General features: G+C 44.3%; 2 protein-coding genes across 2 annotated transcripts in view; both read left to right on the plus strand.

The window, feature by feature from the left end:
- The window catches only part of kif21a (kinesin family member 21A), a 48,599-nt gene extending 36,257 nt beyond the window's left edge, over nucleotides 1–12,342 (plus strand). The window contains exons 27-35 of the mRNA XM_056282389.1: nucleotides 980–1,182; nucleotides 1,882–2,007; nucleotides 5,898–6,034; nucleotides 7,189–7,363; nucleotides 8,297–8,461; nucleotides 8,640–8,757; nucleotides 9,579–9,749; nucleotides 11,757–11,956; nucleotides 12,151–12,342. Of these exons, the coding sequence (XP_056138364.1) occupies nucleotides 980–1,182; nucleotides 1,882–2,007; nucleotides 5,898–6,034; nucleotides 7,189–7,363; nucleotides 8,297–8,461; nucleotides 8,640–8,757; nucleotides 9,579–9,749; nucleotides 11,757–11,956; nucleotides 12,151–12,241 (1,386 nt within the window). The 3' untranslated portion in view covers nucleotides 12,242–12,342. The remainder of the gene's footprint in view (nucleotides 1–979; nucleotides 1,183–1,881; nucleotides 2,008–5,897; nucleotides 6,035–7,188; nucleotides 7,364–8,296; nucleotides 8,462–8,639; nucleotides 8,758–9,578; nucleotides 9,750–11,756; nucleotides 11,957–12,150) is intronic.
- A 3,344-nt stretch (nucleotides 12,343–15,686) lies between these two features.
- The window catches only part of LOC130113836 (copine-8-like), a 101,959-nt gene continuing 89,744 nt past the window's right edge, over nucleotides 15,687–27,901 (plus strand). The window contains exon 1 of the mRNA XM_056281500.1: nucleotides 15,687–15,769. Within this exon, the coding sequence (XP_056137475.1) occupies nucleotides 15,687–15,769 (83 nt within the window). The remainder of the gene's footprint in view (nucleotides 15,770–27,901) is intronic.

Genomic DNA, 27,901 nt, shown 5'->3' on the forward strand with positions numbered 1-27,901 from the left:
TTCAACTGCATTGTCTCGCATTGGTAGCATAACTGTCAGAAAAATTATGTTGACTGAATTTTTACTGTGATAGAGTACCTATCTCAAGCAAGCTTCAAGCCTCAACACGTTGATTTCCATACCCTTCTGAAATGAATGTAAACCAGCGGCTCCTGGGAAGGTAGGAAAAATGCATCCAAAAATCTAAAATGCTGCAGTTATGCTTTAGAAAATGGTCGGTAGTAATGTGAAGTTACGCGGCATTCCTAGCGGTTATTCTTAATTCCTTCAGTTTTAGTGGATTTGGCGACATCTGGTGGACACAGTCGTTCATTTTCATACCGCAAAACCCAGTTTTCTGTTCAAAATGAACGTGATCCTAAATACGCAGAAAACTTTGACATGCAGGTCACAATCTTTCAGCAGTCACAGATTTTGGTGTAACACCGACATGGTTTGCTTGGCTGTGCACTACAGCAGTAGGAGCACATTGAGAAGATGATGCAACAGTAGCGTGCGTATTTTGGAGAAAGACTGATCAGCAATGTCATCCGACATGGTAATATTGAACCATACATCAAACCATGTCAAACACTCCATTGAACCTAATTAAACGTTGGATAATGTTTAGCTTTGTATTGAAGCGCATATCATTTGCTTTTCCGCATTCAGCAAATTCCTCGTTCTTCTTGCACCATTACATTTGAATACTTGGCAGGAATGGCAGCCCCTGCATGCACCAATGAAAAACAGTTTATAGATGAGCAATTACAGAACGCTAACACATTGGAAAAACTTGCTACAAAAATGCCAATGGGGGAAGGTATCAAATATGGCAGTTTTGATGTGAATAACATTCCATATAACAGCTTTTAATGGGCTAAACCATGCAAAAACACCAATATGTTCCTTTGAGTCTTGTCAGTTCTCTTTGCATGAGCTCTCTTTCTATTAACTTCAAGCCCAGCTTTAATTTCTCTGCATTTTTCTTCCCACCCAGGCTCGCAGGAGGACCACCACTCAGATGGAGTTACTCTATGCTAACAGTGACTCAGCCTCTGACACGCCCAATGCCGACTTTTCTAGCCCACTGCTGCCACTGGCTGAAACACCTGAAGGGGGAGCAGAATTGGATTCATCAGGCTCATCAGTCAGGGACTACACTGCTCACTCCCCTGGCTTTTCCTCTAAAATGGGCAGCATGTAAGTCCAGGCCCCAGAACTTGCTAACACACTAATTGCTTCCTCTTTGCTTCCTGCATGTGACTATAGATGCATCCTCTTTGCCATTTAAGTTAGCCTGATGTTGTCCTTGAGCCTGCTTATGTCAAATGCCAAGTCCCCGATGGCAACTGATAGATCCCCCCTGAGTATAAGCATGTACAGGGAAGTGATGATTAAGATTTATTCGATCCATTAACGACTTTCCACTGCTGTAATAGACTGCTAATTCTTCCATTTGTTGTAAAAAAATTTTCATTTTTATAACAAACTAAAAGCTCCAATGCTGACCTGATGCCTGTAATGGCTTTTAATTCGCTTATGAAGGGCAATGCTTACACTGTAAGTGCACTTTTGACTTGTGTGCACCAGAACCTCAGCTGACACTGTGCCATCAGAAAGTTAGGCAGCAGATTGATTTGAATCAGGAGACTGTAGTTTAGGGCTGATGTTTCACAATGGCCACAGTAATTAAACATGATCTTGGCGAGGAAGAACTGCCATTTTGGGACGATAAGTGTCAGGTAACAGTGTTTCTGTGTACTGCATGCCTACCCCCTCATTTGTCATTATTTCCTTTTGGTTTCACATCCTTTTGTTGTTGCTGCTCTTTTTGTTATTTTTATTGTTTTGTGTATTGTTTTTGTGTTTCTGGTTAATTGTACGAAACTGAATGATCAGTTTGGGCCCCAGAACTCCATCGGGGGCAGAAAAGCGAGTTCCAGACCCCTCCCCACTCTCTCGCAGGAAGACCTATGACAAGGGGCAAGCCGCGGCTGACAGGGCAAAGGTCAAGGAGATCAAACAGTAAGAGCTCAATTCTGCGACTGTGGCTGGCTGGAGAGCGGCAAGTGAAATAACTTTACCCGGCCTCTACTAATACCTTCCCTCTTGGTTTTCTGCCTCAGAAAATCATGTGGTGTCAGTTTAATAAAAAAGTGCTGTGTGCTTGCGATAACCTTTGACCTGTCAAGTTCTACGCTGAATGTTCTTGTCTTTCTTAGGTACTTTGCCTCTCTGTTGAGCCATGATAGTGGTGGTTAGATTATTTCTTTTTTTCAATTTCTGGCAATCTGGTAAGTTGGAGATGCGAAGCAGCTCATGAACTTCTCTTCTAACTCCCCCACTCCCAAACTGACATTTAGTCTCATGTTTAGCTGTACCATCAGAGTCCATATTGTAAGATGTTACAGTTTGTTTCTGTTTTAAATAACTTTACAATATAATCCTTATTGGTAAGAAAATTGGCAAATTATGTTTTCTCTGCATTCCCACCACATTCCATCTTAGCGTCTCTCTCGTATAACTTGGTATTTCCCATGCCATTTCATTCAAGTTGGGATTTCACAGAAACGCCATCGACAGAGATGTGCTCTGTCACCTTTAACCTGCTTTTTTAAGTCTTTCTGATGTGTCAGCTTGCTTTTCTTGGTTGCTAGCTAAAAACATGATTCAGACACACTAACTCAAGCTCTGTGGAGCCGATACGAAAGCATCTATTTTACAATGTTGATGTTAAGCATCCAATCAGAATATGATGTAAATAATATGTAACATTAGCTACTCGGTGTAACATTTCACTACTCAACAAGAGGAGGTTTATGGCTGTGGCGAGGGACTTGCAGGTGGCTGGCGTGACAGAGGAAGATGCAGAGGACGGGAAGAGATGGAAACGGATGATCTGCTGTGGCGACTCCTAACGGGAGCAGCCAAAATAGTAGTAGTAGTGGAAGTAGTACTAGTGGTAGTAGTAGTGGCTGCTCAACTGGGAATATGCAGTCAATACTAGACCTGCTTCCAATAACAAACTTAAGACAATGATCCTGTATCATTCTGCTCACAACAAAATCCCACCACAGTTGTGCTTCGCATCTATGACACTCTATGTCCTTGTTTTATGTAAATTCAGTGTTCAACTTGCTTATTCAATTCCTCAATCTCTCTGCTGCAAATTTGGCAATGGCACGTAAAGTTTTTGTACTGATGCTTTATTACCCTTCTGTAATTTATGTGATTTGGACAAACTCGGACGTACCCTTAGTTAGCTACTGTTCCTTTTACTTTTTTTCTTTCTTTTTTTTTTGTTGTGCAGGCTAAATCAATATTACACATTACAAACCCTACGTTTGATTGAATGAATGAGAACGGGATGATTTCAGCATGGATGTGTACATGTTTGTGCATCCATCCGTGCAAATGCCGGTCTACTTTCCTCATGCAGCATTGCCACAGTGCTACAGTAGCGTGTGAGCAGCTAGACAGGTGTGGAGCAGACCTGCTGCAGACCTCCGCAGCATGGCCAGCAGGAGCCCCATAACCATCCTGCCTTCTCCCTCCTCCTTCCCCGCTGCCTGTCCCTGTAGCCACAGCAAGGCGCTTAGCCGTCTGACAGGGTATCTGGGACGCACTGCATATGTTCTGCAGGATAAGTAAGGACCACAGATAAGTAAGATTGGCACTAGCCTGGCAGCGTCAGATTAGATTTGATGAAACTAAGGTCGACGTGCAGGGGGGCACATTGCACTCCATAATCTACCATGGGTTCTGGCAGCTTGTTAAGTAGTGACTGATGCTTTGATTTTACAAATTATGAGAAAGGAAGGGGAAAAAAATCCCTTTGGGTGTAAGACAACAAGAGAATTTCTAACATGACTGTGGATTGTGACATGGCTTTACCAGTTACAGTAGCAGTAACATTGAGTTGTAGGAAGATTTAATTTTTAAGTAATTCCTCGTGTCAGTGAGAATCTGTTACAAATACAAGGAGTTCTGTAATCTCATATCATAAACTATAATAGCTCAGTGTGTTAACCTATGTTACCCTGTGAAAAGATACTGTAAGATATTGTGCTGTGTTAATGCTTAACACCAAATTAATTATGCATACCCTGTACATTCTATGCTTATATACCATGCACTTAAAAACATTCATGCAAGAACCCATGTTCAACTATCTGCACTTTTATAGTCAAGTAATGAATAATATACTCACCTTTGGAAAGAAAGAGGGGTAAAGGGATGTTCTAGAAAGAGAATAGAATAGGTGATAGTCAAACCAGGAAATACAACTAAGTCCAATAGCCATCTGGACATTCAGCTGACTAATACCAGCCACTCTCTTCTGCTGCAAGACAGATGAGTGTCTCCACCTTTCCTCTGTTTACCCATCCTTCTTCCATCTACATAAGTATATATAACGCTAACTGTCTCTTTCAACCACATGCCGCTTGGTGTTTAACAGTGAGGGAGAATCAGGAAGTTGTGCTCACTGGGTGTGGACAGCCCTGCTCACCACCAAGGCCCTTTAAAGCATCTTTTCCCCCATCAGAGAGTGTCGGCAGCTAGAACAACCATACTTTAACTGAAGGATCACAGGTGTGATCCTGATTTGCTGCCCCGCTAAATTTATGCAATGACAATCCCTCCTTATTCCAGGGGATGCTGTTAAGCATTGATGATCGCACTAAAAGATGAATTGCTAATTGGAAATAAACAATACCACCACCCAAAAAAAAAAAGGACACCGTCGTCTTGCTCAGGGTCATACAGCCTTTTTGCTGAAATGATGCACTGTCTGTTTATTCTCTCTAGACATGGGCGTCTTGTTCACTAATCATTACTGTGTCTATTATCAAGATTCTCCCATCCTAATCTCTGGGGAGTTTCTTGTGACAGGTCCACTGATAGCTGTAGAGATTTGCTTGTTAATGCTGCCAGCCAGTAGACACGACCAGCTGACTGGTCAGGATGCTTTTAATGGATTCCTTGATGATCCATTGCCACTGGTTTCAAGTGGCCGTCTCACTGTCTGATGGGTGTGTGTGTGTGTGTGTGTGTGTGTGTGTGTGCATTCATAAGTCTGGTCAATGTGGGGGGTGTCCGGGTAGCAAAGTGTCTATTCCGTTGCTTACCAACACGGGGTTCGCCGCTTTGAATCCCCGTGTTACCTCTGGCTTGGTCGGGCATCTCTACTGACACAATTGGCCATGTCTGTGGGTGGGAAGCCAGATGTGGTTATGCGTCCTGGTCGCTGCTCTAGCGCCTCCTCTGGTCAGTCAAGGTGCCTGTTCAGGGGGGAGGGGAAACTGGGGGGAATAGCGTGATCCTCCCACGCGCTGTCCCCTTGGCAAAACATCTCACTGTCGGGTAAAAATAAGTGGCTGGCGACTCCACGTGTCTCGGAGGAGATGTGGTAGTTTTTCCTCCCTGGAAAAATTTTCATCAATGACCTTTTTTCCATGACAAAAATGAGAGGATAACGAAATTGAAGTTCACCTTTCTCTCAGTGTACTTAATGTAAAATAACAACACTACAACACAACAATCTTCAGATATATATGTGTGTGTGTGTGTGTGTGAGCGTGTGAGCGTGTGTGTGTGTGTGTGTGTGTGTGGTGGTGGTGGGGGGGCCCTCAGAGCTGAAGGTACATGGGTGGTTCTGTTCACATCATTATAATTCTTGTTAGATCATTGGTGTCACCTCTTACAATTTTTCTCTTCTTTGATTTGCAGCACGATGCTAACTAGCCAACTGGGTTGCATGTTCTGGTTTTTGGCATGACTGGTTTTGTGTGTGATTTAATTCTGTATTGTTAGTTCACTCATTCAGTTATGTTATTATTCAGTGATGTCATTGTTTGTCTGTACCTATTGACGGTGCATGCATGTGTGTGTTTGTGTGTGTCCCCACTACACAGGGGCATCATAAACCCAGTCCCATCCTCTAAGAGCAGCCGTTCAGCCACGTTGCATTGTGTCCATGTGGCTGAGGGCCACAACAAAGCTGTGCTGTGTGTGGACTGTACTGATGACCTTCTCTTCACTGGCTCCAAAGGTCAGGCTGAACTGTTCCATCTTACCTTCTCTCTTCCTTCCTTACTTCCCTTTTTCCTTTGTTTCTCTCCTCTTTATTCCCTTCACTGTGTCCATCCTTTAATTTTTTCTCTCCTTCCATTTCTGTGCCTCAGTTCTTCAGCCTTTCCTTCATCTGTCCTTTCTTTTATCCATCCTTCCCTCCATTCTTCCCTCTGTGTCATTCTGCAGTCCATCTTCTCTCCTCTCCCTCATATCTTCCTTTCACCTCCTCTACCCTTCTCTCCATTTTCTGTTTTCCTGCTTCTTTTCCCTTCCTCACTCTCTCCTTATGGTTTGTGCCAATGGCCAATTTCTCTCTCTCTCCAGACATTTTGGTATAACAACGGTCATTTTGTACACTTGGATATGCTGCTATGCAGGTTCAGATAATAGATGGATGGATGATATGTCAATATAATGCCATACGTGGCTTGGTGCAATACATGAGCTGATTAAACATGAAAGATGGATCAATAATTTTCAGTACATAAAGTCTTCACTTTATGTACTGAAGTTCCAATAGCGAGGAGGCAGCAATTTATGATTAGAAATAAATCTTAATGGGCGTCTGGGTAGCGTGGCAGTCTATTCTGTTGCCTACCAACATAGGGATCTCCGGTTCAAATCCCCGTGTTATCCCTGGCTTGGTCGGGCGTCCCTACAGACACAACTGGCCGTGTCTGTGGGTGGGAAGCCGGATGTGGGTATGTGTCCTGGTCGCTGCACTAGCGCCTTCTCTGGTCAGTCGGGGCGCCTGTTCAGGGGAGAGGGGGAACAGAGGGGAATAGCATGATCCTCCCACGCATTACGTCCCCCTGGCGAAACTCTTCACTGTCAGGTGAAAAGAAGCGGCTGGCAACGCCACATGTATCGGAGGAGGCATGTGATAGTCTCTAGCCTTCCTCGGACCGACAGAGGGGGTGGAGCAGCAACCAGGACGGCTCGGAAAAGTAGGGTAATTGGCCGGGTACAATTGGGGAGAAAAAAAGGGGGGGAAAGTTATAGATGATAAAACTTTCAAAGATATTGTCATGTTTTGTCCCAAATTTCCCACAGCTGCATAATTGAAATTTTTCAATCCAACAGGCTAATAAGAGCAGATTGTGATTCTGGTGATGTATGTCCTCCCCTCAGACCGAACCTGTAAGGTGTGGAACCTGGTGACAGGCCAGGAGATAATGTCCCTGGCAGGTCACCCCAACAATGTAGTGTCGGTACGTTACAGTTCCAGCCTGGTCTTCACCGTCTCCACCTCCTACATCAAGGTCTGGGACATCCGCGACTCGGCCAAGTGCATCCGCACGCTGACGTGAGTGTTTGACCGGCATCCCACCATCGAGGCTCTGTGTCCACCCGGGGGGGGGGGGGGGGGTGCACTCACATGTCTTATTTGATAATATTCATTGGAAAGTTCCCACCGTTGTGCCATCCTTGACTTCAAGATGCTGCTCCTCACCTCCGGTTCAAATCCTCGTGTTATCCCCAGCTTGGTCAGGCGTCCCTGCAGACACAATTGGCTGTGTCTGTGGATGGGAAGCCAGATGTAGGTACGTGTCCTGGTCGCTGCACTAGTGCCCCCTCTGGTCGGTCGGAGCACCTGTTTGGGAGGGGGGGGAATAGCATGATCCTCCCATGTGCTACATCCCCCTGGCGAAACTCCTCACTGTCAGGTGAAAAGAAGCAGCTGGTGACTCCACATGTATTGGAGGAGGCATGCGGTAGTCTGCAGCCCTCCCCGGATCGGCAGAGGGGTTGGAGCAGCGACCGGGACGGCTCGGAAGAGTGGAGTAATTGGCCGGATACAATTGGGGAGAAAAGGGGGGAGGAAAGCCCCCCCCAGAAAAAAAAAGCCCAGAGGGGAAAAAAAAGGGCCAATAGTGAAATATTAAGCTGTAGTACAGCCCTTTATGATAAAAATATGTCATGGTTCAAGTGCTTTATAATAATTATAAAAATTAAACATATATAGCGCTTTTCTAACTCTCAAAGTCATTTTACAATAAACGGCGGTAAAACAAGACAACAGATAAACATAGCACAAACATACAGGGGTGGATGGGAAGGGGGGCTACGAGAAGGAGAAGCGGCAGCCACACACGACGCCAGCAGTACTCCCCCACTTAAACACATACAAAAGCGCAAGATGTGTCATTCCTCAGCTTCCAGTTTTGGACATTTGTTTCTCCTCTGGGCCCTTTGTTGTTTTTACATCTTTATCAAGACTGAATCCATTTATTTGCAGGTCCTCTGGTCAGGTGAACGTGGGGGACATCTGTGCATCCACCACCAACCGGACAGTCACCATTCCGGCAGGAGAGAACCAGATCAACCAGATAGCTCTCAACCCCAACGGCTCAGTCCTGTATGCTGCTGCCGGAAACTCAGTCAGGGTCTGGGACCTGCGACGGTATGCTCAGGCAATTTACTCGAATCCAGACAAATATTCTGGGGGGAAATAATTGGGAAGAAATTGCAATAATTCACATATTTTGAATTCTTAACACATGACCTTATGTGGAATGTGATTTCATAGACATCTTAGGCATACACCATGATCCCAAAGAATATTCATTGGTCTCCGTTAGGTTTGCATCCACGGGTAAGCTCACCGGTCACCTTGGGCCTGTCATGTGTCTGACAGTGGACCAAACAGGAAACAACCAAGACCTGGTAATCACAGGGTCCAAGGACCACTACATCAAGGTCTGTATCTAGTAGCTACTGTTTGATCTCCTTATTAAACGTTCATCTAACCAGGGTAGCTACATTCACATTAATGTCTTTTTCAAGTTAGCCTTTGCTAAAAAGGCACCATACAAAACATTTGACATAAAATATGACTTAATATGATATTAAAGCATTCATAATTGAGCTTAGTGAATACACACAATAATCAGATAAATCATAGAAGGCGCCGTTATGCAAAGATGGTCTGAGCACAGTGGCCTTCAGTCCTGATCCTCAGGACTGTTAGCATACCATTTGTCCTGGTATCAGACCATCTAATTAGGGAAACATAGGAATGTATGAGGACGAGTTATGAGCCACTGCCTTAGTTTAATTAGTATTGATCCCACCGCCTTAAACATACTGACAATAAGATGATTTTCTGCTGTAACAGAAGTCATGCTTTGGGCTTCCGGCAAAAGTGGCTCTCAAAGATGGGTTGAAAAAAAAAGAAAACCCGGGGTCCTTAAGGGGATTTCAGTGGGTCATTTAGTAAAGAGAGGAACAGTTTAATATCAACATAATTTAATACACTAGATTAAAAAAAAACTAGAACTACATTAACTCCACCAGAGAAAGTGTGTGAGAATTGGTATTCTTATTGTAGATTTCCCTTCTACCTCTCCATGTACAATGTAGAGAATTGTTGAACTCGATATTGAAAACATTAAGAACAAAGATTGAGCCATGTGGGGTCCTCAGGATGAAATCTTATCAAACGTCTATTGCTTCATGTTTCTATGTGTGGAAAAGTGTTCAAGTTGCACAGTAAACGTGTGGTGTTTCGGCTGTTACAGCTCTTCGATGTGACTGAAGGCTCTCTGGGTAGCATCAGTCCCACACACAACTTTGAGCCTCCCCATTACGATGGCATTGAGTCTCTGGTGGTCCAGGGGGACATCTTTTTCAGCGGCTCCAGAGACAATGGCATCAAGAAATGGGACCTGGATCGTAAAGACCTGCTGCAGGTACTGGATAGTTAGTGAGTGAGTGAGCTTGTTTGTTTGTTTGTTTGTTTGTTTGTTTTTGAGGGTGGGCAAATGCTCCAGAAGTGATGATTTTCTCTGTACTGTTGTAAAGGGTATATTGTTTTCTTAATGTTAAAATTAAGTCCTTAATCTGCTGTTGCAGTAATGTTGTGGATTGATGAATATATTGGTGTGTTGAACATTCTGTCAGACTTGTAGAGCGATGATGGACTTGATTTGCCGGTTTGTGTTGTTAGTGCCATTTCCCTTGGTGCATGGCTATTAAGAGCTTCTCCACACTAAATCAACTAGAATCCAGCATTGCAGAGAGCAATTTCTACAAAAGGACAACCTCTCCACTGTCAAGTCTCTTCCCCATCAAACTGCTCTTGATATCAACGTACCTTCCCCCAGCTGTCATACAGTCTGTCCAGAGGGGGTTTACCTGCAAGACGTCCCTTCATGTTTGCCCCGACAATTTCCCCCGCTTATCTCTTACAGTGGTTTACATTAATCTGAGGGCAAATGTAAACAATTCTCTGGAGGTAATATTCAGGGTTATACAGGAAATTCAAACCATATTCCCTGATGCTCCCAATATTTGGGGATTTGAACTCGTGCACAATGCTTAAATGTCTTAAAAATGTCAATCAGTGAATAACTTGTCCAGTTAGTTGAAGGAAAGTCATTTCTAGGCACGTCACATAAATGCAAGGCTGTAAGAACATCATCAGTGACAAAAAAAGGGGATAACGCCTGCACACTTACTCTAAACCACAAAAGTTTAATAGGACAACGTTTTGATTCCACGTGGCTCTTCATCAGGTCAAAATATTTGGAGGAAAAAAAAGTAACTTGTCCAACTAGGCAGAATAAAACTGTTGACTTACCTTATTGTTAAAGGGAAAATTCACTGATTTTTAACGTTATCTCTATCAGCGACACTGATGACACATAAAAAGACACCTGCAGTTGTTCCCGATTGTTTCAGCATCTCTGGGCCAGCAGTGAAGCTTTTTATCTGGCTGCCAAGTGACGTGGCATGGCATCATTTGGTGGTCAGAAAAACTACAGCCTAGCAGGGTTTCTATACTCTGTTCTACACATGCTGTTCAACAAACATGTCCTCGTTCTCTCGGCTAAGCTAACGATGGTGGAAATGATGTCCCACAACACTAGCGCAGAGGATGTCATGGACGACGATACAGAGGCTTATGCACAATGCATTCTGGTACATGTAGGCGCTGTGGAAAATACTCTGTGAGCAGGAGAACACTGTACTCAGTGAGCACTTTATCAGTACTGATTACACATGCACAAAACCATCAGTGAAATGTCCCTTTATTGGGACATATAAATCCATTTTGCTTCCTTCACTTGGTGCAGCCCAACATAACTGTGTGCACACCTGTGTGTATCCTGGTGTACCATCCTACCCTGAGGAGGGGCAAAATAATCTGGATGCACGTCCACAGCTGAGAAAGGGGAAGAGTTAACCAAATAAACACAGAGAGCTCATCTTCATTTTTTTTCCCACCAATTGTTGGATGTTGTTAGATCTAGATGTTTTTGTTAAGTGATATAATTGTAGCCAAATTTGTACATGATGTTACTATTTGATATTAAGGATATCAAGAATACCCTAAATACCATTTGACACCCTTTATAGTAGCATGGCTGCACTCATGTCCCGTGTCTCAAATATTTTTACCATTCACTTCCTTTGCGTTTGTGTGTAAACACATGTGCAGGTATTTCATGCAGTAAGGCACCTATAAAGGGAAGAAAAAAAAACTTTTGAAAACGGCACAACCCTGAAGACAAAGACAGGAGTTAAAATGCTGGGTGAGATTGTTTTATGCTGGCTCCTCCATGAACATGGAAGAAAACAATTAGCTTTAGGACCTCTTCAAATGAGTTTCGTGTGTGTGTGTGTGTGTGTGTGTGTGTGTGTGAGAGAGAGAGATATACACTAGCGTCCTAATTTTCAAACCTTCTGTCTTGCAGCAAGTGCCCAATGCTCACCGTGATTGGGTGTGTGCTCTGGGCGTGGTCCCTGGTTCTCCAGCCCTGCTGAGTGGCTGCAGGGGAGGGGTCCTCAAGCTGTGGCACACGGACACTCTTGGGACCTTGGGGGAACTAAAAGGCCACGAGAGCCCCATCAACAGCATCTCCACCAACAGCAGCCATCTGTTCACCGCCTCTGAGTAAGTCACTGCAACACATACACTTTTGTCTCTCTGTCTCTCGGCATGACCGGCAGATTTCATTATCAGTGCGCTTGAATTGACCCTGAAGGAAAACATGTTGTTAATTCTGGAGGCCGATGTCTCTACACCTTGGTCATTATATCATAACCTGCTGGCTTTGAAAATGACTGTTTTCTTTACCTGTGTTCTAGTGACCGGACAGTGAAGATCTGGCGTGCACGCGGTGGACTGGACAGCACCTTAGAGACCGCTGACAATGTAGATGAGGTGGCTAGTAACTGAACGCTGCGCCCCCTGCTGGTCTCAACCATGGAAGGACACTTAAAGCAGCCTGTGATGCCGCTGCCCTGCACTTTGACTCCAGCCTTCTAAAGCCCAACACCCACCTGACAACAACCAACTCACACAAACACACACACACACATACAAATGTGACCACAACAGTGAAGTCCACAAGAAATGAGGGGAAAAAGGAAATTTGTTATCTCAGCGAAAGCTATATTGCGCTTATACAGACTTGATTCAGTCCTAAGGAAGAGTTGTCCAGTCTGCCCCATGGGGCTTTATTATCCATCTATAAGTTCTTGCAAAATAAACCACCTTCTTTTTTCTTGGCAAAAAAAGCATTTGGGCTTCAGATCATCCTACGACATGAGTCCATCTAAGGTCACAAACATGTGCATCCACTCAAAAGTCCCTTTATTAGAATTGGACAGGGCCAACACACACACACACACACACACACAAGGTGTTTGTCGTTCCACAATTTATAATTTATATTAACTGCTGTGCAGGCAAAGGAATGGCACTAGTGTGTCAGTGACCATATGGTGGAGAAAGAGAATGAGAGAAGGCAGAGAGGAAACTGTTTGGCAGAGATGGGTTGTTGGTAGCTGGCCTTCACAACCCGTCGCTCTGGTTCTGTGAGAATGGAATCGTTTTACTGCACTGCAAGCAGAGCCAATGTCTCCCTCCTCTCCTTCCCCCCAAATAACAAAAGTGGCTTTATTTGAGAAAGACAAATCACCGTTCCCCTTAACTCTCTCTCCCTCTCTCCCTCTCCGTTTCCTCGTCATTTTATCTACAGCTGCTTGAGATCAGCGACCAAATTTGTGAAACTTGTCTGTACTATCCTCCACTGTAGTTGTAGTAAGAGTACACTAATGATACCACTCAATCTTAGGCACTTGTAAAAACCTACACTACTAGTCTTTTCCAGTAACCTACTCCCTGCAGACTCATATGTGCAGGCTCAGTGTTTGAGGATATACACACTTCTTGTCCATGTGCCATCGTTTGTAGCTACTATGTCTGTCCATTCTTCACACCCCTCGGCAGACCCTGGCCACTGAGCTTCGATCTAATCCTTGCTGCTAAGTTGTGTACTCACCTTCTTACCCCTATGAGGGCTTCTCGTGTTGGTGAAGCCCACTTTGCACCGTAGCGATGCACTGTATGTATGTATATGTATGTATCTTTTTGACAGGAGAGGCCTTTAAACTGTCTGAACTGCAAGTCTAACCATGTACACTGATGTCTCCCAGTTCTGGTCCTTTTAGGACCTCTCGTGTGAATTGATGATGGTCTCTCCTCCTTAAACTGGCATATTTTGTCAAGATTTGATGTGGCTTTTTGAATGTTCTGTGGAGCAGCAGCTGTAGGTGTTATCCAAGTACATATCTACTGTATGTAAACAATGTATCCAAAATCAAATCAGACTTAATGTTAGTTTTGTTGGACCAGCAACCTGGACACAGTCACACAAGGACCGGGAGGACGTGAATCAGCAGGAGGACGGCTTAATGAGCAGTGTAATGCTCTGAAAGGAGCCTTTTCCCACAGTGAGGTTGCAGGTTATGTTAGTGGCCTACTTCTTGTTGTTTTTTGTTTGATAAGCTACAATTATTTGACATATCCTGGCCGCTCCCCTCCAGAATTTTAGTAGCCATTCCAAAATGGCTGTAGCAATTCTAATGTCAGATGCCTGGTTAGAATAAATGCCATCTGTCAAAAACTAGTGATGTGTGATCTTTGGCCTATCTGAGATTTACCCATACACAGTGTTATTTGATTGTTTTACTGTGCTTTTAAGATAGGGAGCACGTACAGTGTATCCTAGCAACCTGTCTCGGGTGCCAGTGGGAAGGAGGGTGGGAGTGGATACCACAGCCTTGGGCACCATTCAGTTTGGATGTTCTGGGGATTTAGGCTGGTAACTCTCCCAGAAATCTCAGAGGTCCATGTTGGCCTCTCAGAATAGTGAATTCTTCAATCTGGTGAATCTTTCTTGATCTGAAATGGTAATGCCATGCAAATTTTAACTTATCTCTCTGCACAATGGTGCTGTATAATTTGTAGAACGTGTCAGGGCGAGGGGCTCCATTAGCTTTCAGGCCACCTATGTTAAAAATGTAAAACATGCAACAATGTTTAGTGTTTAAAAAAAAAACTTCATAAAATAGCTAGTATTCCTACTCTGTAGGTCTATTTAAAGATCTCAAGCTTTTGGACACAGGTGTTATTCGTTTCAAAAGGGAAATTCATGTTTGTTTGTTTGTTTGTTTGTTTTGCTTAATTTTTTTTATTGTAACGCATTCCTGTCCGCATCCCCCCCCCCCCGGTATATGAAGCCACTTTTCGTGAGGCAGATCATACTTGAGGAAAAGGAAGTAATCCTCAATGGTATCGAGAGGTCATGCTATGACCGGTTGTGACCGCAAGATGGCAGCATTATTAACTCTTAAAAAAACTTTTCAGAGCAATGTGCAATTCACAAATCACACAGGTGACTTGAAACAGTTATCAAATAAAGGGGGCACGGGCCAGAGCCATGTAAGATGCTGCCGTTTCCGCAGCGTGAACGACAACTTCCGTACAGCATACAAGGTAGTCAGCGATGCTTTTCACTTACTTGCCACATAACACTGCGATAAAGCGTCACTTTTGGTTTAAATCGTTTTAAAAGTTGAGCTCCCAAAGACACGCCAATAAATCAATTTAAGTCCTATTACGGCAGTCGATCTTTGACGGCGTCTTTATTCAGAAAACCATCCAGGTGTTGGCCCGCTAATCTCTGGCCTCGGTCTAATGGAAATTGACGCGGGTATTCCTATTTTAGCTCTGGGGTTCGTTGACGGCCCACAAAAAAAGAAAAAGTCATCTGTTCATTGTGGGATGTGCTCAGGTGGTCCTTGTCACTCGGTTTGGGTCCGTCACTTTCACTGCTGTCCAAATCCAAGCAACCGTATTGCGGGCGACCACAGGCATGAAATTACTAATCTATCAACTATGTCCCACCCGTCCGGTCTGAAATGAACTGCAGATGCCTTAATGAAGGGGGGGGGCTTGCTGATGAAGAGGTTAAGCGATCCGGGCATTCACTTGAGCATCAAACATGCTTTATCCATGGCTACAGTCTTAATGAGCTCTGGTTCATAACCCTCCTATAGTCACACTCCGTGACCAAGTCCACCTATTTATTTCACAGGACGCATGCCATAATGTAATCACACACACACACACACACACGTTTATTTCCCGCCCTCCCCCCCGTCACTCACACGGCGTGTCACAGCGCGCGAAGAGAGGCATTCCGAGTGTGCGAGACGCGCGCCGCGGCGGACTCCAGTCTCGTGCCGCCGCCGCAACCGCCAACGTTCCCTCCTCGAGCTCCAGACTTCCTGAGCGGGTACGGATGGAAGCGGGATCTCGCCGGTAAACGGAGAGGATGAACATGGCGTGTGTTGGGGATTTCGACCCGTTCACCGCGGCCATACCCGCCACTAAAGTTGAGCTGACCATATCTTGTAGGTGAGTACATGAAAAGAAGGAAAAAAGAAAAAAGAACTATTTGTATTCAGACTCTTTTTTTTTTAGTTGAGGGAATGAGAACATGTTTTTTGGATACCCTCCAATTCCCTGTCACACTTGAGAAGGACGCTTTGTTGAACACTTCACACCTCTGAAGTTAAAGATGGATGTGCGTTGTAATGTATCAAAAGGCAGAGTTGTGAGAATCGGTCGTGTGGCTTTGCACACTTACCTTTGAGGGTTGCCAAGTTTCCCACATTGGTTGATCTATTCCATGCTATTTTACAGTGTGCCTTTACAAACAGCCCTAAGCCAAGCCTTATTTTTTTCTTTGCTCCGGTAGATTTTTATTCTATCGGAGCATCCCAGTTTCGGTTTGGCCTGAAGGTATTTTCAATTACTCCTGCTGTCGGCTTGTATTTCAGACTAACGTGGTCTCACGTACCTGTCTGTCAAGGCGAGCGGGTTGATGTTTTTTTTTTTTAAATTGAACTCAGTTGTGTCCTTTTCGGTCCCTCTCTTTATGAAGAAAACAAACGTCAGAAAACGAGGGCTTGCCTGTAAAGGTGTGGGTGTTTTAAGGTGTCCCCAACAGGAGATGTGACACAGCTCCGTAGTCGCAGCTGGACATCCACAGAGACCCCGGAAGTAGCGTAAGGAGCCCGGTGCATCGAGAGGAGCCCGGTGCATCTCTCCCCGTCCCGGGCTTCTCGGAGCGTTTTCCTCACCAGTTTTATTTCTTTATTTATTTCTAACCGGGCAGGGCAGGTGATTGTCCCACGGCAGGTTTGGATAACCCAATGGAGAGCACTGTGCTTGCATGTGGGTGAAAAGCAACCGGCCACATAAGGGGTATTACCTCTGCTTTCTGGTTAGAAAAGAGACCGCTGCTCCACATGTTTGCCATACAGACTTTTGTCAAGTAGCTGAATGATGGTAGAATATTTACATACGAGAAAGGTTTGTTTCCAAAAGAGGTCTCCGTTATTTAAGTTGAAATAGGATCTCTTATTTGCATGCAAAATACTGGAATAGTCTTTGTGTGTGCTGAGAAATCTCTGTATGGCACATAATTTTGCAAATGCAATGCATTGCCACATATATTCTTCTCCTTCTTCTTCTCCTTCTCCTTGTTCTTCTCCTTCTTCGGGGGTCGCCACTTTCTACTCCCGTTGGGTCGCCACAGTGGATCATCCTTTTCCATCTCTTCCTGTCCTCTGTATCTTCCTCTGTCACACCAACCACCTGCATGTCCTCCCTCACCACATCCATAAACCTCCTCTTTGGCCTTCCTCTTTTCCTCTTCCCTGGCAGCTCCATCTTCAGCATCCCTCTCCCAATATACCCAGCATCTCTCCTCCACACACGTCCAAGTCATCTCAATCTTGCCTCTCTTGCTTTGTCTCCAAACCGTCCAACCTGAGCTGTCCCTGTAATATATACTCGTTCCTAATCCTGTCCTTCATCACTCCCAGTGAAAATCTTAGCATCTTCAATTCTGCCACCTCCAGCTCTTGTCTTTTCATCAGTGCCACCGTCTCCAAACCATATAACATAGCTGGTCTCACAACCATCTTGTAAACCTTCCCTTTAACTCTTGCTGGTACCCTTCTGTCGCAAATCACTCCGGACACTCTTCTCCACCCACTCCACCCTGCCTGCTCTCTCTTCTTCACCTCTCTTCTGCACTCCCCGTTACTTTGAACAGTTGACCCCAAGTATTTAAACTCGTACACCTTCGTTCTGCTGTCATCCTTCTCATTCATGCATATGTATTCCATCTTGCTCCTACTGACTTTCATTTTGCATGCAAAATACTGGAATAGTCTTTGTGCTGAGAAAAAAAATCTCTATATAACGTTTTGGAAACAAACTCCTCAGTCTTGGAGAGAGATATGTTTGTCTTTATCAGTGACCACGGAGGAGTCCCCAGCTAAAATATTCACCCAATTTTAAAGCCTTACGATCTTCTTTAAGGCAGGAAGCAAGCAAAATATCTCCACAGACTCATCAAGTGTGTTTTTAGCAGATAGGCTACAGATTAATTAGTTCAAGTCTTTGGCTGCATATCAATGAAGAGAATATCCTCTGCTGTAGTCCCAACACCCAGTCATGTGCAGGAGTCCAATGTGACTGATAAGTGCCTATCACTCCTAATCACCAGCCCTTGATGATACACACACACACACACACACACACACACACACACACACACACACACACACACACACACACACACACACACACACACACACACACACACAGTCGTGTTTCACTACCCTTGTGCGGACCCCTCATTGACTACATTCATTTCCTAGCCCTTAACCCTAACCTTAACTACTACATGCCTAACCCTAACCCTTACTCTAACCTTAACTTAACCCTAATTCTAACCGTAACCCTAAAACCAACTCCTAACCCTAAAATGGACCTTTTTCCTTGTGCGGACCTCTGAAAGGTCTGCACAAGGTACGTGCTGTCAGGTTTAGCTATCCTTGTGTGGACATTTGGTCCGCACAAGGATAGCTAAACATGTACACACACACACACACACACACACACACACACATACAGAGCATGGTTTGAGTTTGACTTTGTCCCTGGATATCGGGGGCCACTGGTGGACTTTTAATGCAGCGGAATCAAAACAGACATGGCTCTGTGGAAGGGTGCTCCTCTGGGAATATGAACACACAAAGATGTCTGGAATCTTGTCCGCGCGACTGTCATCTGATCTAAGTAATCCAGAGCAGAGCAATTGCAGTGACCTTTAGGCACAAAAGGTAGGAAGTATATCCCATTGGAGAATTGACATGTGATGTGGCTGTATTGAAGCCGGACTCCGGCCTGCTGAGACGCAGGTCGATATGTCACAGCGGATAGTACACTCTCCATGAGAAGGGGAAAGAAAGAGACAGAGAGGCAGCTTTACTCTATGCTTGTTTTCTGTAAATGGTATCATACCAGACACCACGGGATGTGACCAGCCTACATGGACACAATATAATGTAGATGTAGCTAACATAGACATTTAACTCAGACCACACTAGAGTGAAATAACCTGCAGCCAGGATTTCAGTGTTGGAAATTGTTTTAAAAAGGTAAACAGGCCAGGCCAGGCTAAGCCACTGCCCAAAATGTAGTTGATCCTGAATTCCAGGTACGACTCTTATCTTAAATCCAAGGCAAGACAAAAATATATTCACACACAGCCGATCAGAAATATTGAATTTAGAGAACTCATCAAAACGGTTGTGATAGATGATCTAACACCCTTTCACTTTTGACTGTGAAAACAATGTGTGCGACCCTCACTGGCCTCAATTTTAGGTTTTTCTGCACTTCATATTTTGTCAAGATGAAGATGCAGCAGCACACTTTAGGAGTTGGCTGGAGGAGAGGAGGAGAGGGGAGCCAGTGCTTTGTTAGCAGAACTAGTCACTCCTGCAGCTATGACATCTTCTGCACAGGAATGTCCAGTCATGTCAGCATCCAAACCAAGATCAGCGCTACTACATGAAAGCGCAAAAAAACAACAACAAACAAACAAACATAATTTTCCACGAATTTCCAAAGTAATGTACATGTTTCATGTTTCTTTTTTTTAATCTGTTGACAGTTGTTTATGCAATATAAACAAGTGTAAAAAAAAACATGAATGCCCATAGGAAAAACTTAAATATTCAAATATATTTATGGTCAAATATTTTTCTTATAACACAATTACTTTCTAGAGGTAGGGTATAAATCTAGTTAGGTATTTAGCAAACATGCAGTTTTTTTCGTTCCACTTTTTCCTGCTGTGACGTCTGTCACCGGTGCTCAGATTGGATAGACCGGACCTCTGAAATTGTACCCAGTTTCCAACCTGTAATTCTAAGTTTGAGAAACGTTTGGCTCGTTTGTTCACAAGTTGGATGTCATTTTTTCCCCTCATTCAAAGGCGTCTTGAACACAGCATCGAAGCCCACCTCAGCAGGTGAGGAAGGGAGGTGGAGGTTCAGGGAAGCCCAACAGTAGGTGATGAAGGCATTATAAAGTGATACATTTTTAGGCATTTATTTTATTTATGCAAACGTGATGGGAGGGCATATGTGAAAATTAGCTTTGAAGCTGATAAGGTTACAATTTACAAGTATATTAAAATTTTGTGAGGGGACGCAAAGTATCCTCTACCCCCCCCCCACACACACACACACGCACATGCGCACACCACTTCCCCTCACATGCTCCATAGCTAATGGATACCTGCTATATTTGTTTACTATTTATGTATTATTTCCTGGGTTTAATCCTCATACAAACACCTTTTATATGAATAAGATCCATCCATCCATCCATTGTCTGAACCGCTTATCCTGCTCTCAGGGTCGCAGAGATGCTGGAGCCTGTCCCAGCAGTCATTGGGCGGCAGGCGGGGAGATGGGAGACACCCTGGACAGGCCGCCAGGCCATCACAGAGACCCCCCCACACACACACACACACCCATTCATACCTAGGGACAATTTAGTACAGCCAATTCACCTGACTTACATGTCTTTGGACTGTGGGAGGAAACTGTGGAGCCTGCGGAGGAAACCCACACAGACACGGGGAGAACATGCAAACTCCACACAAAGAATGACCTGGGATAACCCACCAAGGTTGGACTACCCTGGGGCTCGCACCCAGGACCTTCTTGCTGTGAGGCGACCGTGCTAACCATTGTGCTACCGTGCCCTATATGAATAAGATTTGTTTCAAAATTAAATGGATGCAGAGTAACAATAAATGAATGGATAGCATACGATTTGCGCATGTCCATCATGTCAGTTATAGTAAACCTCAAATGTCTTTTCCTTGGCACAACTTGTATCAATTCATATATGAAGAAAGTAATTCTACAATCTCTGAATCTATATGGATCTAAATGTAATATCTTAACATTGAAATTTTTGAGTATGTTTTTGAGCTAAATAAATCTTGAGGATTGGTTTAAATTTGTTGACAGATTTTTTTAGACCTTTAGCCATGTGACCTCTTGTCCTCCAATGCACAAATGCATTTTTTCAAGGATTATTCCCTTCAGCCAGTCACATCAAATTGCGCTGCATCCTCACCCGTCCCCTGTTCATGTGAGGAGAGGAGGGAATACAAACAAGGCTGACACGCTGTGTAAGGAGGCATCATAGCGATAGCTAGCATCTACAAAGAAACAAGTATTGGTCACTAGTTGTTTGTTTGAGAGTTTCTCTAGACATACAGCCACTTATATGATGCATCAAAAACTGTGAGTCAATCTACAAGTAGTTTGGTGTTCACAAATGCAGATTCAAGACTAAAATTGCAGAATGATATAATTTCCATTTTAAATCTATTCATGGAATTTTTAACCAGCACATTTATTTATCTCACAAAATAGTAATTAAACATAAATGGTGCTATTTGAAGAATACCATGCACAATGCCGTGATCTCAGGCCTGTTGTTGGACTCGCAACACTCAGCCAGTGCATCGAAATCGCAACAGGCAACATGAGATTAGCATAGCTGGAAACTTGTACCTACCCAGACAGGGAAATTAACCAGGAGTGCCATTTCCAGAGGTGGGCATTTTCAAACTCCGAGCCAATCAAACGGCTGCTTCAGGATTTCTGAGGTTCCATCATCCCAATGTTTTTGATATATTGGCTTAATGCAACAGTCACTGCATTAGTGAGGTGAAACAGAGCAAGGAGCCATAAAACCAACAGATCAAACTAGGATCAGGTGGCAGGTTCAGGTCCCCTGGACTTAACGGGCTTCCATGGTAACGGTCAAGGGGCCTGCCTGTGTGTAGGGAGAGGCCCCGTGTGGAAATGCTGAGGGGCTGCATTAATGAGCTTTTTTGTAGGGTCTGTTTGGCCTAATTAAGGCACAAGCGAATCACTGGGGCTTCAACTAGTTACTATGGAGAAGATAAGCCCCATCACCTCCACACGACATTAATCCATTTTTGGTTTTGTTTTTTTGTTTTTTTGTCTCACTCCTTCTATTACCAATTACACAGCCCCTTTGCAGTCATCACTGGGATTTCTTTGGGCTGATGTCAGGAGATTCTTTGGGTTAGTGTCTGCAACTTGATGGCATGTACAATGGATGTGCGAAAATCTTTGGAAAGGCATTTGGTCAGTCTAAAAAGACAGTTTTAGATTGGCAACAAGTCGTGTTTTGATTGGTTAAGTGGGGCTCAGAACGCCATGCACACTGATTGATGTCTAGCCAGTTCAGTGATGTTCAGTGATGTTTATTTTAACACATGAAAAGCACTGCCACACCCACATGATGCCTGATCAGTCTCACACAAAATATTTTATTTTGAGCTATAAAACAGAAAATAAAACTTGTGGGATGTGTCCCCCCCCCTTCAATTCTTTTTCATCTAAAAACTGTCTCTTAGAAGAGACCGGCAACGTTTTCTACATTGGCATTTACGTTTTCAAAATAAATTCTAAAAACTGACTTCACAGCTTGAAAACAAATCGCTACTATTATTGTAACCTTCTTTTATACGAACAAATGTGCTGGAGATATTTTTAGTGCAGTATTCCCTGAAAGTGGCAGCACGGTGGCACAGTGGTTAGCATGGTCGCCTCACAGCAAGAAGGTCCTGGGTTCGAATCCCGAGGTTCTCCAACCTTCGGGGTCATCCCAGGTCATCCTCTGTGTGGAGTTTGCATGTTCTCCCTGTGTCTGTGTGGGTTTCCTCGAGGTGCTCTGATTTCCTCCCACAGTCCAAAGATGTGTAGGTCAGGTGAATCGGCCATACTAAATTGTCCCTTGGGACTGGCCAACCATAACTTAAGGTGGTGGAAAATCCAAAAACACCTTCTTACCTTTTTTTTTTTATATATATATAATTTTCCCCCTTTTTCTCTCCAGTTGTATCCGGCCAATTGCCCCACTCTTCCGAGTGATCCCAGTCGCTGCTCCACTCCCTCTGCTGATCTGGGGAAGGCTGCAGACTACCACGTGCTTCCTCCAATACACGTGGAGTCCCAGCCACTTCTTTTGACCTGACAGTGAGGAGTTTCGCCAGGGGGACATAGTGCTTGGGAGGATCACACTATTCCCCCCAGTTCCCCCTCCCCCCTGAACAGGCGCCCCAACCGACCAGAAGAGGCGCTAATGCAGCGACCAGGACACATACCCACATCCGGCTTCCCACCCGTAGACCCAGCCAATTGTGTCTGTAGGGACGCCCAACCAAACCGGAGGTAACATGGGGATTCGAACCAGCGATCCCTATGTTGGTAGGCAACGGAACAGACCACCATGCTACCCACCTGCTTTGCTCACCTTTTAAAGCGTGCCTCAAAAGATGTCGCCATGAAAGGAGAAATTGACAGAGCTGAAAGAAACAGGGAAGAATAGGCAAATTGACTGGGATGAGATTGGTTCTCGGCATTTTAGTTCATCTAATCTGATTACCTCTGCGGAAATCATTCCTTTTTACCTTTTATCACAAACTCGTACTAGTGTGTGTGTGTGTGTGTGTGTGTGTGTGTGTGTGTGTGTGTGTGTGTGTGTGTGTGTGAGTGTGAGGGAAGAAGGGGCGTTGTGACAGTGACAGTACCATAGACTAGGATGGTCCTCCCACACCCTCACAACTCTTCCCTGCTTCCACTTAACACATACACACACACACACACACACACACACATACACACACACACACACCTAGACATCAGGCCAAAACAAAAAATATAAGCAAAATGCAGTAGTTAAAAGGGCTCATCTGCCTAGAGGCAGCTGTTCGACTGCAGATTGCTGAACGCTGACAGTATTGCTGGTCCCACCTTGCCTCCCTTGACAGAAACAATGGCGCTCGACCAGAGGTTACCTTGCTTTCAACATGGGCGGCCTTATGCAAAATCTGGGTTGATTATTCTCAGTGTGACATCACTCCGAGGGGCAGTTATGAATGACTTGTTCAAATGGTGGTATTTGGTCACGTTAAAAAAAGCTGGTGAAACAGAGATGGTTAGGTGCCGCGAAACCATGGAAACGGTACTCCTCGCTGCCATGACAAGCCAACCCAAGACTAGACCTATCTTGTTTTCCATAGTACCACCTTTCTGTTAACACCAAACCATGTTGAACCATTTGAGGTTTTTATAACCAACAATCTAAGTCTATTAAAAACAGAAATCTTTCTAATCAAAATTAAAAGGATGCTTGAAATCAGACCAAATGGATAAAACCACGTAGTAGTTGTGGAAAGTTGATGAGATGAAAATCGAAGATCATTATTCTAATCCTGTGCTAAACCTATGGGAAGTGCTGATGCGGTGACTTTGTTTTTTCAGTGGGGCAGGAAATCATGGCATCGTCATTATTGAGTACCTGTCACTTTTCTCTGGCATATCGACCTGCCAACCTTTCACCCCCGCCCCAGTCTGAGAGGATTAGTGAGACTTGAGAGGATGTCTCAGGATGTCTCTCCTTCTCTGCCCCCTTCAAAGGCGGATTGTTCGCTGTTACTCTGCTTTTATTTCAGACCCGGTCTATCGACCCCTTCGATCTCATGATAACATTTTCTCAGGGGGGAAAGAATTTGTTTATACTGTGCTTATGGTCATCTACAGGTTTTTTTTGGGGGGGGGGGTTTGCCGTCTGTGGCCTTAAGAGAACGGCTTTTTCACAAAGAGTAACTCTGCACAGAGCGTGGCTGACAGAAGTGGGAGTGAATGTCAATTTTGAGGTCTTAGGCAAGGTTATGCAATTGTATGCAATTAGGATAACCACCTACGCATGGGGGCCTTGAGCTCTTTGACTTTAAGAAGCAAGTGTGCATGGGATGATAACGCGTTGTTATGAACTCATCCTCCCTTGTGTTACTCTGTGGGAAGATCTCAGCCCTAATGCTGCCTGGGTTAGTGCTCTGATTCCTATTGAGGCCATCATGCTGCAAATGTACTCACTCGCCGGTGATAGTACGAGGCACTTTGGACTGAAGTGTCTACCAAATGGAATATGTTATCAATTTAATGAGTGAAAATTGTTTTAACAAAGCATTGACAGCAGTTTTTACAAGCACTGTACAGTAAATCCAAAGTGTCATTCACGTTTTACCGTAGAGGTCAGCAGGAAAATGCAGAAAGAAAGGAACATTGATGAGGAGGTACTTTTTCTCTTTTCTATTTTTTTTGTGGATTTTTCCCCCTTTTTCTCCTTAATTGCATCTGGCCAATTACCCCACTCTTCTGAGCCGTCCCGGTCACTGCTCCACCCCCTCTGCTGATCTGGGGAGGGCTGCAGACTACCACATGCCTCCTCTGATACATGTGGAGTCACCAGCCGCTTCTTTTCTCCTGATAGTGAGGAATTTCATCAGGGGGACGTAGCACGTGGGAGGATCACGCTATTCCCCCCAGTCCTCCCTCCCCCTTGAACAGGCGCCCTGACCAACCAGAGGAGGTGCTAGTGTAGCGACCAGGACACATACCCACATCCGGCTTCCCACCTGCAGACACGGCCAATTGTGTCTGTAGGGATGCCCAACCAAGCCGGAAGTAACACGGGGATTCAAACCAGTGATCCCTGTGTTGGTAGGCAACAGAATAGACTGCTATGCTACCCGGATGCCCGGGAGGGACTCTTAAAGCCTAAAACGGGATTAGTCTTGTCAGCATAATTTCTTAATGAAATCCTGTTCGCTCAGAGCGCTCATGATTGATCCTTTGTAATATGGGGGGGGGGGTGTCCTTTGCCCATTAGGTATACAGCATCAGGGTGCTGGAGTAGAAGGGTTTTATCATCTAAAGGCATGGGGAGCTGACTGGTGCCTCATTGTTGCAATGGTTGTGGGACCTGTCAATAATCTATGGTAAATTCATAATGAATAATGAATGATTGCTAGCGTGACTGCTTCTCCGCAACCCTAGCTCCTAAATTTGAAATAGGTTAAATCTAATGCGATATGTTGCTGCTTTGACTGGCCCATATGGGGAAATCTCATCTCCACTGTGCTCTCAGATTGCAGTCCCTTGTCCTTCAACTATTCAAAGCTCAGAATGAAAGTCTTGCCATGTTTAGGTGGGTGTGAGGTAACTGCTGGGATTTCAAATGTGATTCTGATGTCAGGAAGTTGGGACTGTGCATCTAAATGTTTGATGAACCACAAGGCACTCTGTTTGGACTGCCTAGAAATTTCTGGACTGCCCTGTAGTGGAAAGGGCTTTTTAAAGAACGGCTTGTCTGTACAACTGGGTGGGGGAAGGTGGATGCCTTCAGGTACACATGAATAAGTGGGAGTGTACTATATCCACACACATGCATGGTTATGCAGAAACACACTATAACACATAGAGGGACTTTCTCTCGCTCCTCCTATTTCTGTGCTCCATCCTTTCTTCCATGCATGATGTTCAGTAAAGCAACAGGACATTGTCATCTAAAGTGTATCTCATGGCCCGTTCACATACAGTGGGTACATATCACACCCATAAACTCTCCTGGAGTTTCCTCCTGTTGTAACAAGTGGGCGATGTGACCAGCTACAGTTCCTATGTTCATGAACATTTATTTAAGCTCTGAAGTTGGGAGGGAAGGGGGCTACTGGGTGTGCTCTGGCAGGGAGGCAGCCAAGCATGACTTCATAGCATCTGGGGCACACTGGGATCAGCACAACATGGGTGTCTAATCTAGATACATCACTCACTAACCATCAACCACCTGAAGACACTCACTGCCTGTCATATGACTGAGCAGTCCCAATGCAGCTTGCATGATAGCAAGAGCCATTATATTTCTCTCCCTTACATTTTCTTTTTTGGGTGGCATAATTGATATAAATTGATATTGTTGTTGAATCCACTGAGGTTATTGTTATTATTTTGTATGTCTGCACCATTGCGCTGTTAAAGTATGTTTGTTGCTACACACTACAATTTTCTTTTCGGGATTAATTAAGTTTTTCTTATCATATCTTATTAATTTTCACTGAATCTTACCTTATTTTATCTCATCTCATCTCATTCTTGTCTCATTATGCAACATTTAATGTTGATGTGACATCAGTATCTTCTGGCACTTTACAGTACTAGGGTTTAGTGGATCCCAATAGATCTGCAACTGACAACCAACCTCATATTATTCTATATTTTTGGGCTTGTCACCATGAAACCTCTAAAACGTTAATAGAGTTTTATTGCAAGATTTGGCAGGAGGAAAAACTGAACAAGCAAGGCGTTGACTTCAGCTTCTTCCTGTGCTTTTGTACTTGTCACTATCCTATGATGCACAGCTCCTGGATCAGAGTGGAGATCAGAGAGATCAGAGTGGAGGCACAGATGGGGCGCCCAGCCTTCTGTGGCTTCCATTGCTAATACTGACATAATGTACTGGGGTCTCCCCTCACCATTTGTCAGTGGTGCTAATGCACCTCGTTCCTTGATTTCCTCATTCTTGAGACTCGAGCAGCTAAGAGTTTTGTCACATTTGTGTGCATACCTAATCTCTCCTCTGCTAGTGAATGGAGGAGAACTTCAGTGATGCTGAGCATCTGCTCTGCAATGGGACTCGTTGGTACATTTACCCTCCCATAGATGAGCGCATCATGCAAATTTGATTGCAGCATCCACTGTTTTTGTCGCTACCTAGGGAGAATGACAAATGGAAAATATCCCTCCCCCCTTCGCTGTTTTCTGTTTGTCTAAAATATGAATGGGCCCTTGTACTTAAAGGGAAAATTCACACATTGTCAACTTTATCTCTGTCTATCTGTGACACGGATTGCACATGAAAAACCCCTGGTGGAAATGGCATCCTACAAAATTAGCACAGAGGATTTTATGAACGGTTATACAAAAGCTAGTGTGCAGCATTGTATTCTGGTAGGTGTAGGTGCTGCGGGAAAGACAGGACAACATCGATTTCCCCGTCAATATATTATGCAGCGAGGACTTAATTGCTTTAATCAACTACATCAGCACTGATTGCACATACACAAAACCATCGGGGAAATCTCTCTTTAAAACGAGCTCACAATATGTTAAATGTAATTGCATACATGACGTGATGAAATGGTGGCATTAATCAAGTCAGGGGAGGCTTTATGAGTAAACAACAGTTGGTAGAGTGGAGTTATAATAGACAAAATATAATAAAGAA

Source organism: Lampris incognitus, chromosome 6 (genome assembly GCF_029633865.1).
Source record: "Lampris incognitus isolate fLamInc1 chromosome 6, fLamInc1.hap2, whole genome shotgun sequence".
NCBI classification, from domain to species: Eukaryota; Metazoa; Chordata; class Actinopteri; order Lampriformes; family Lampridae; genus Lampris; species Lampris incognitus.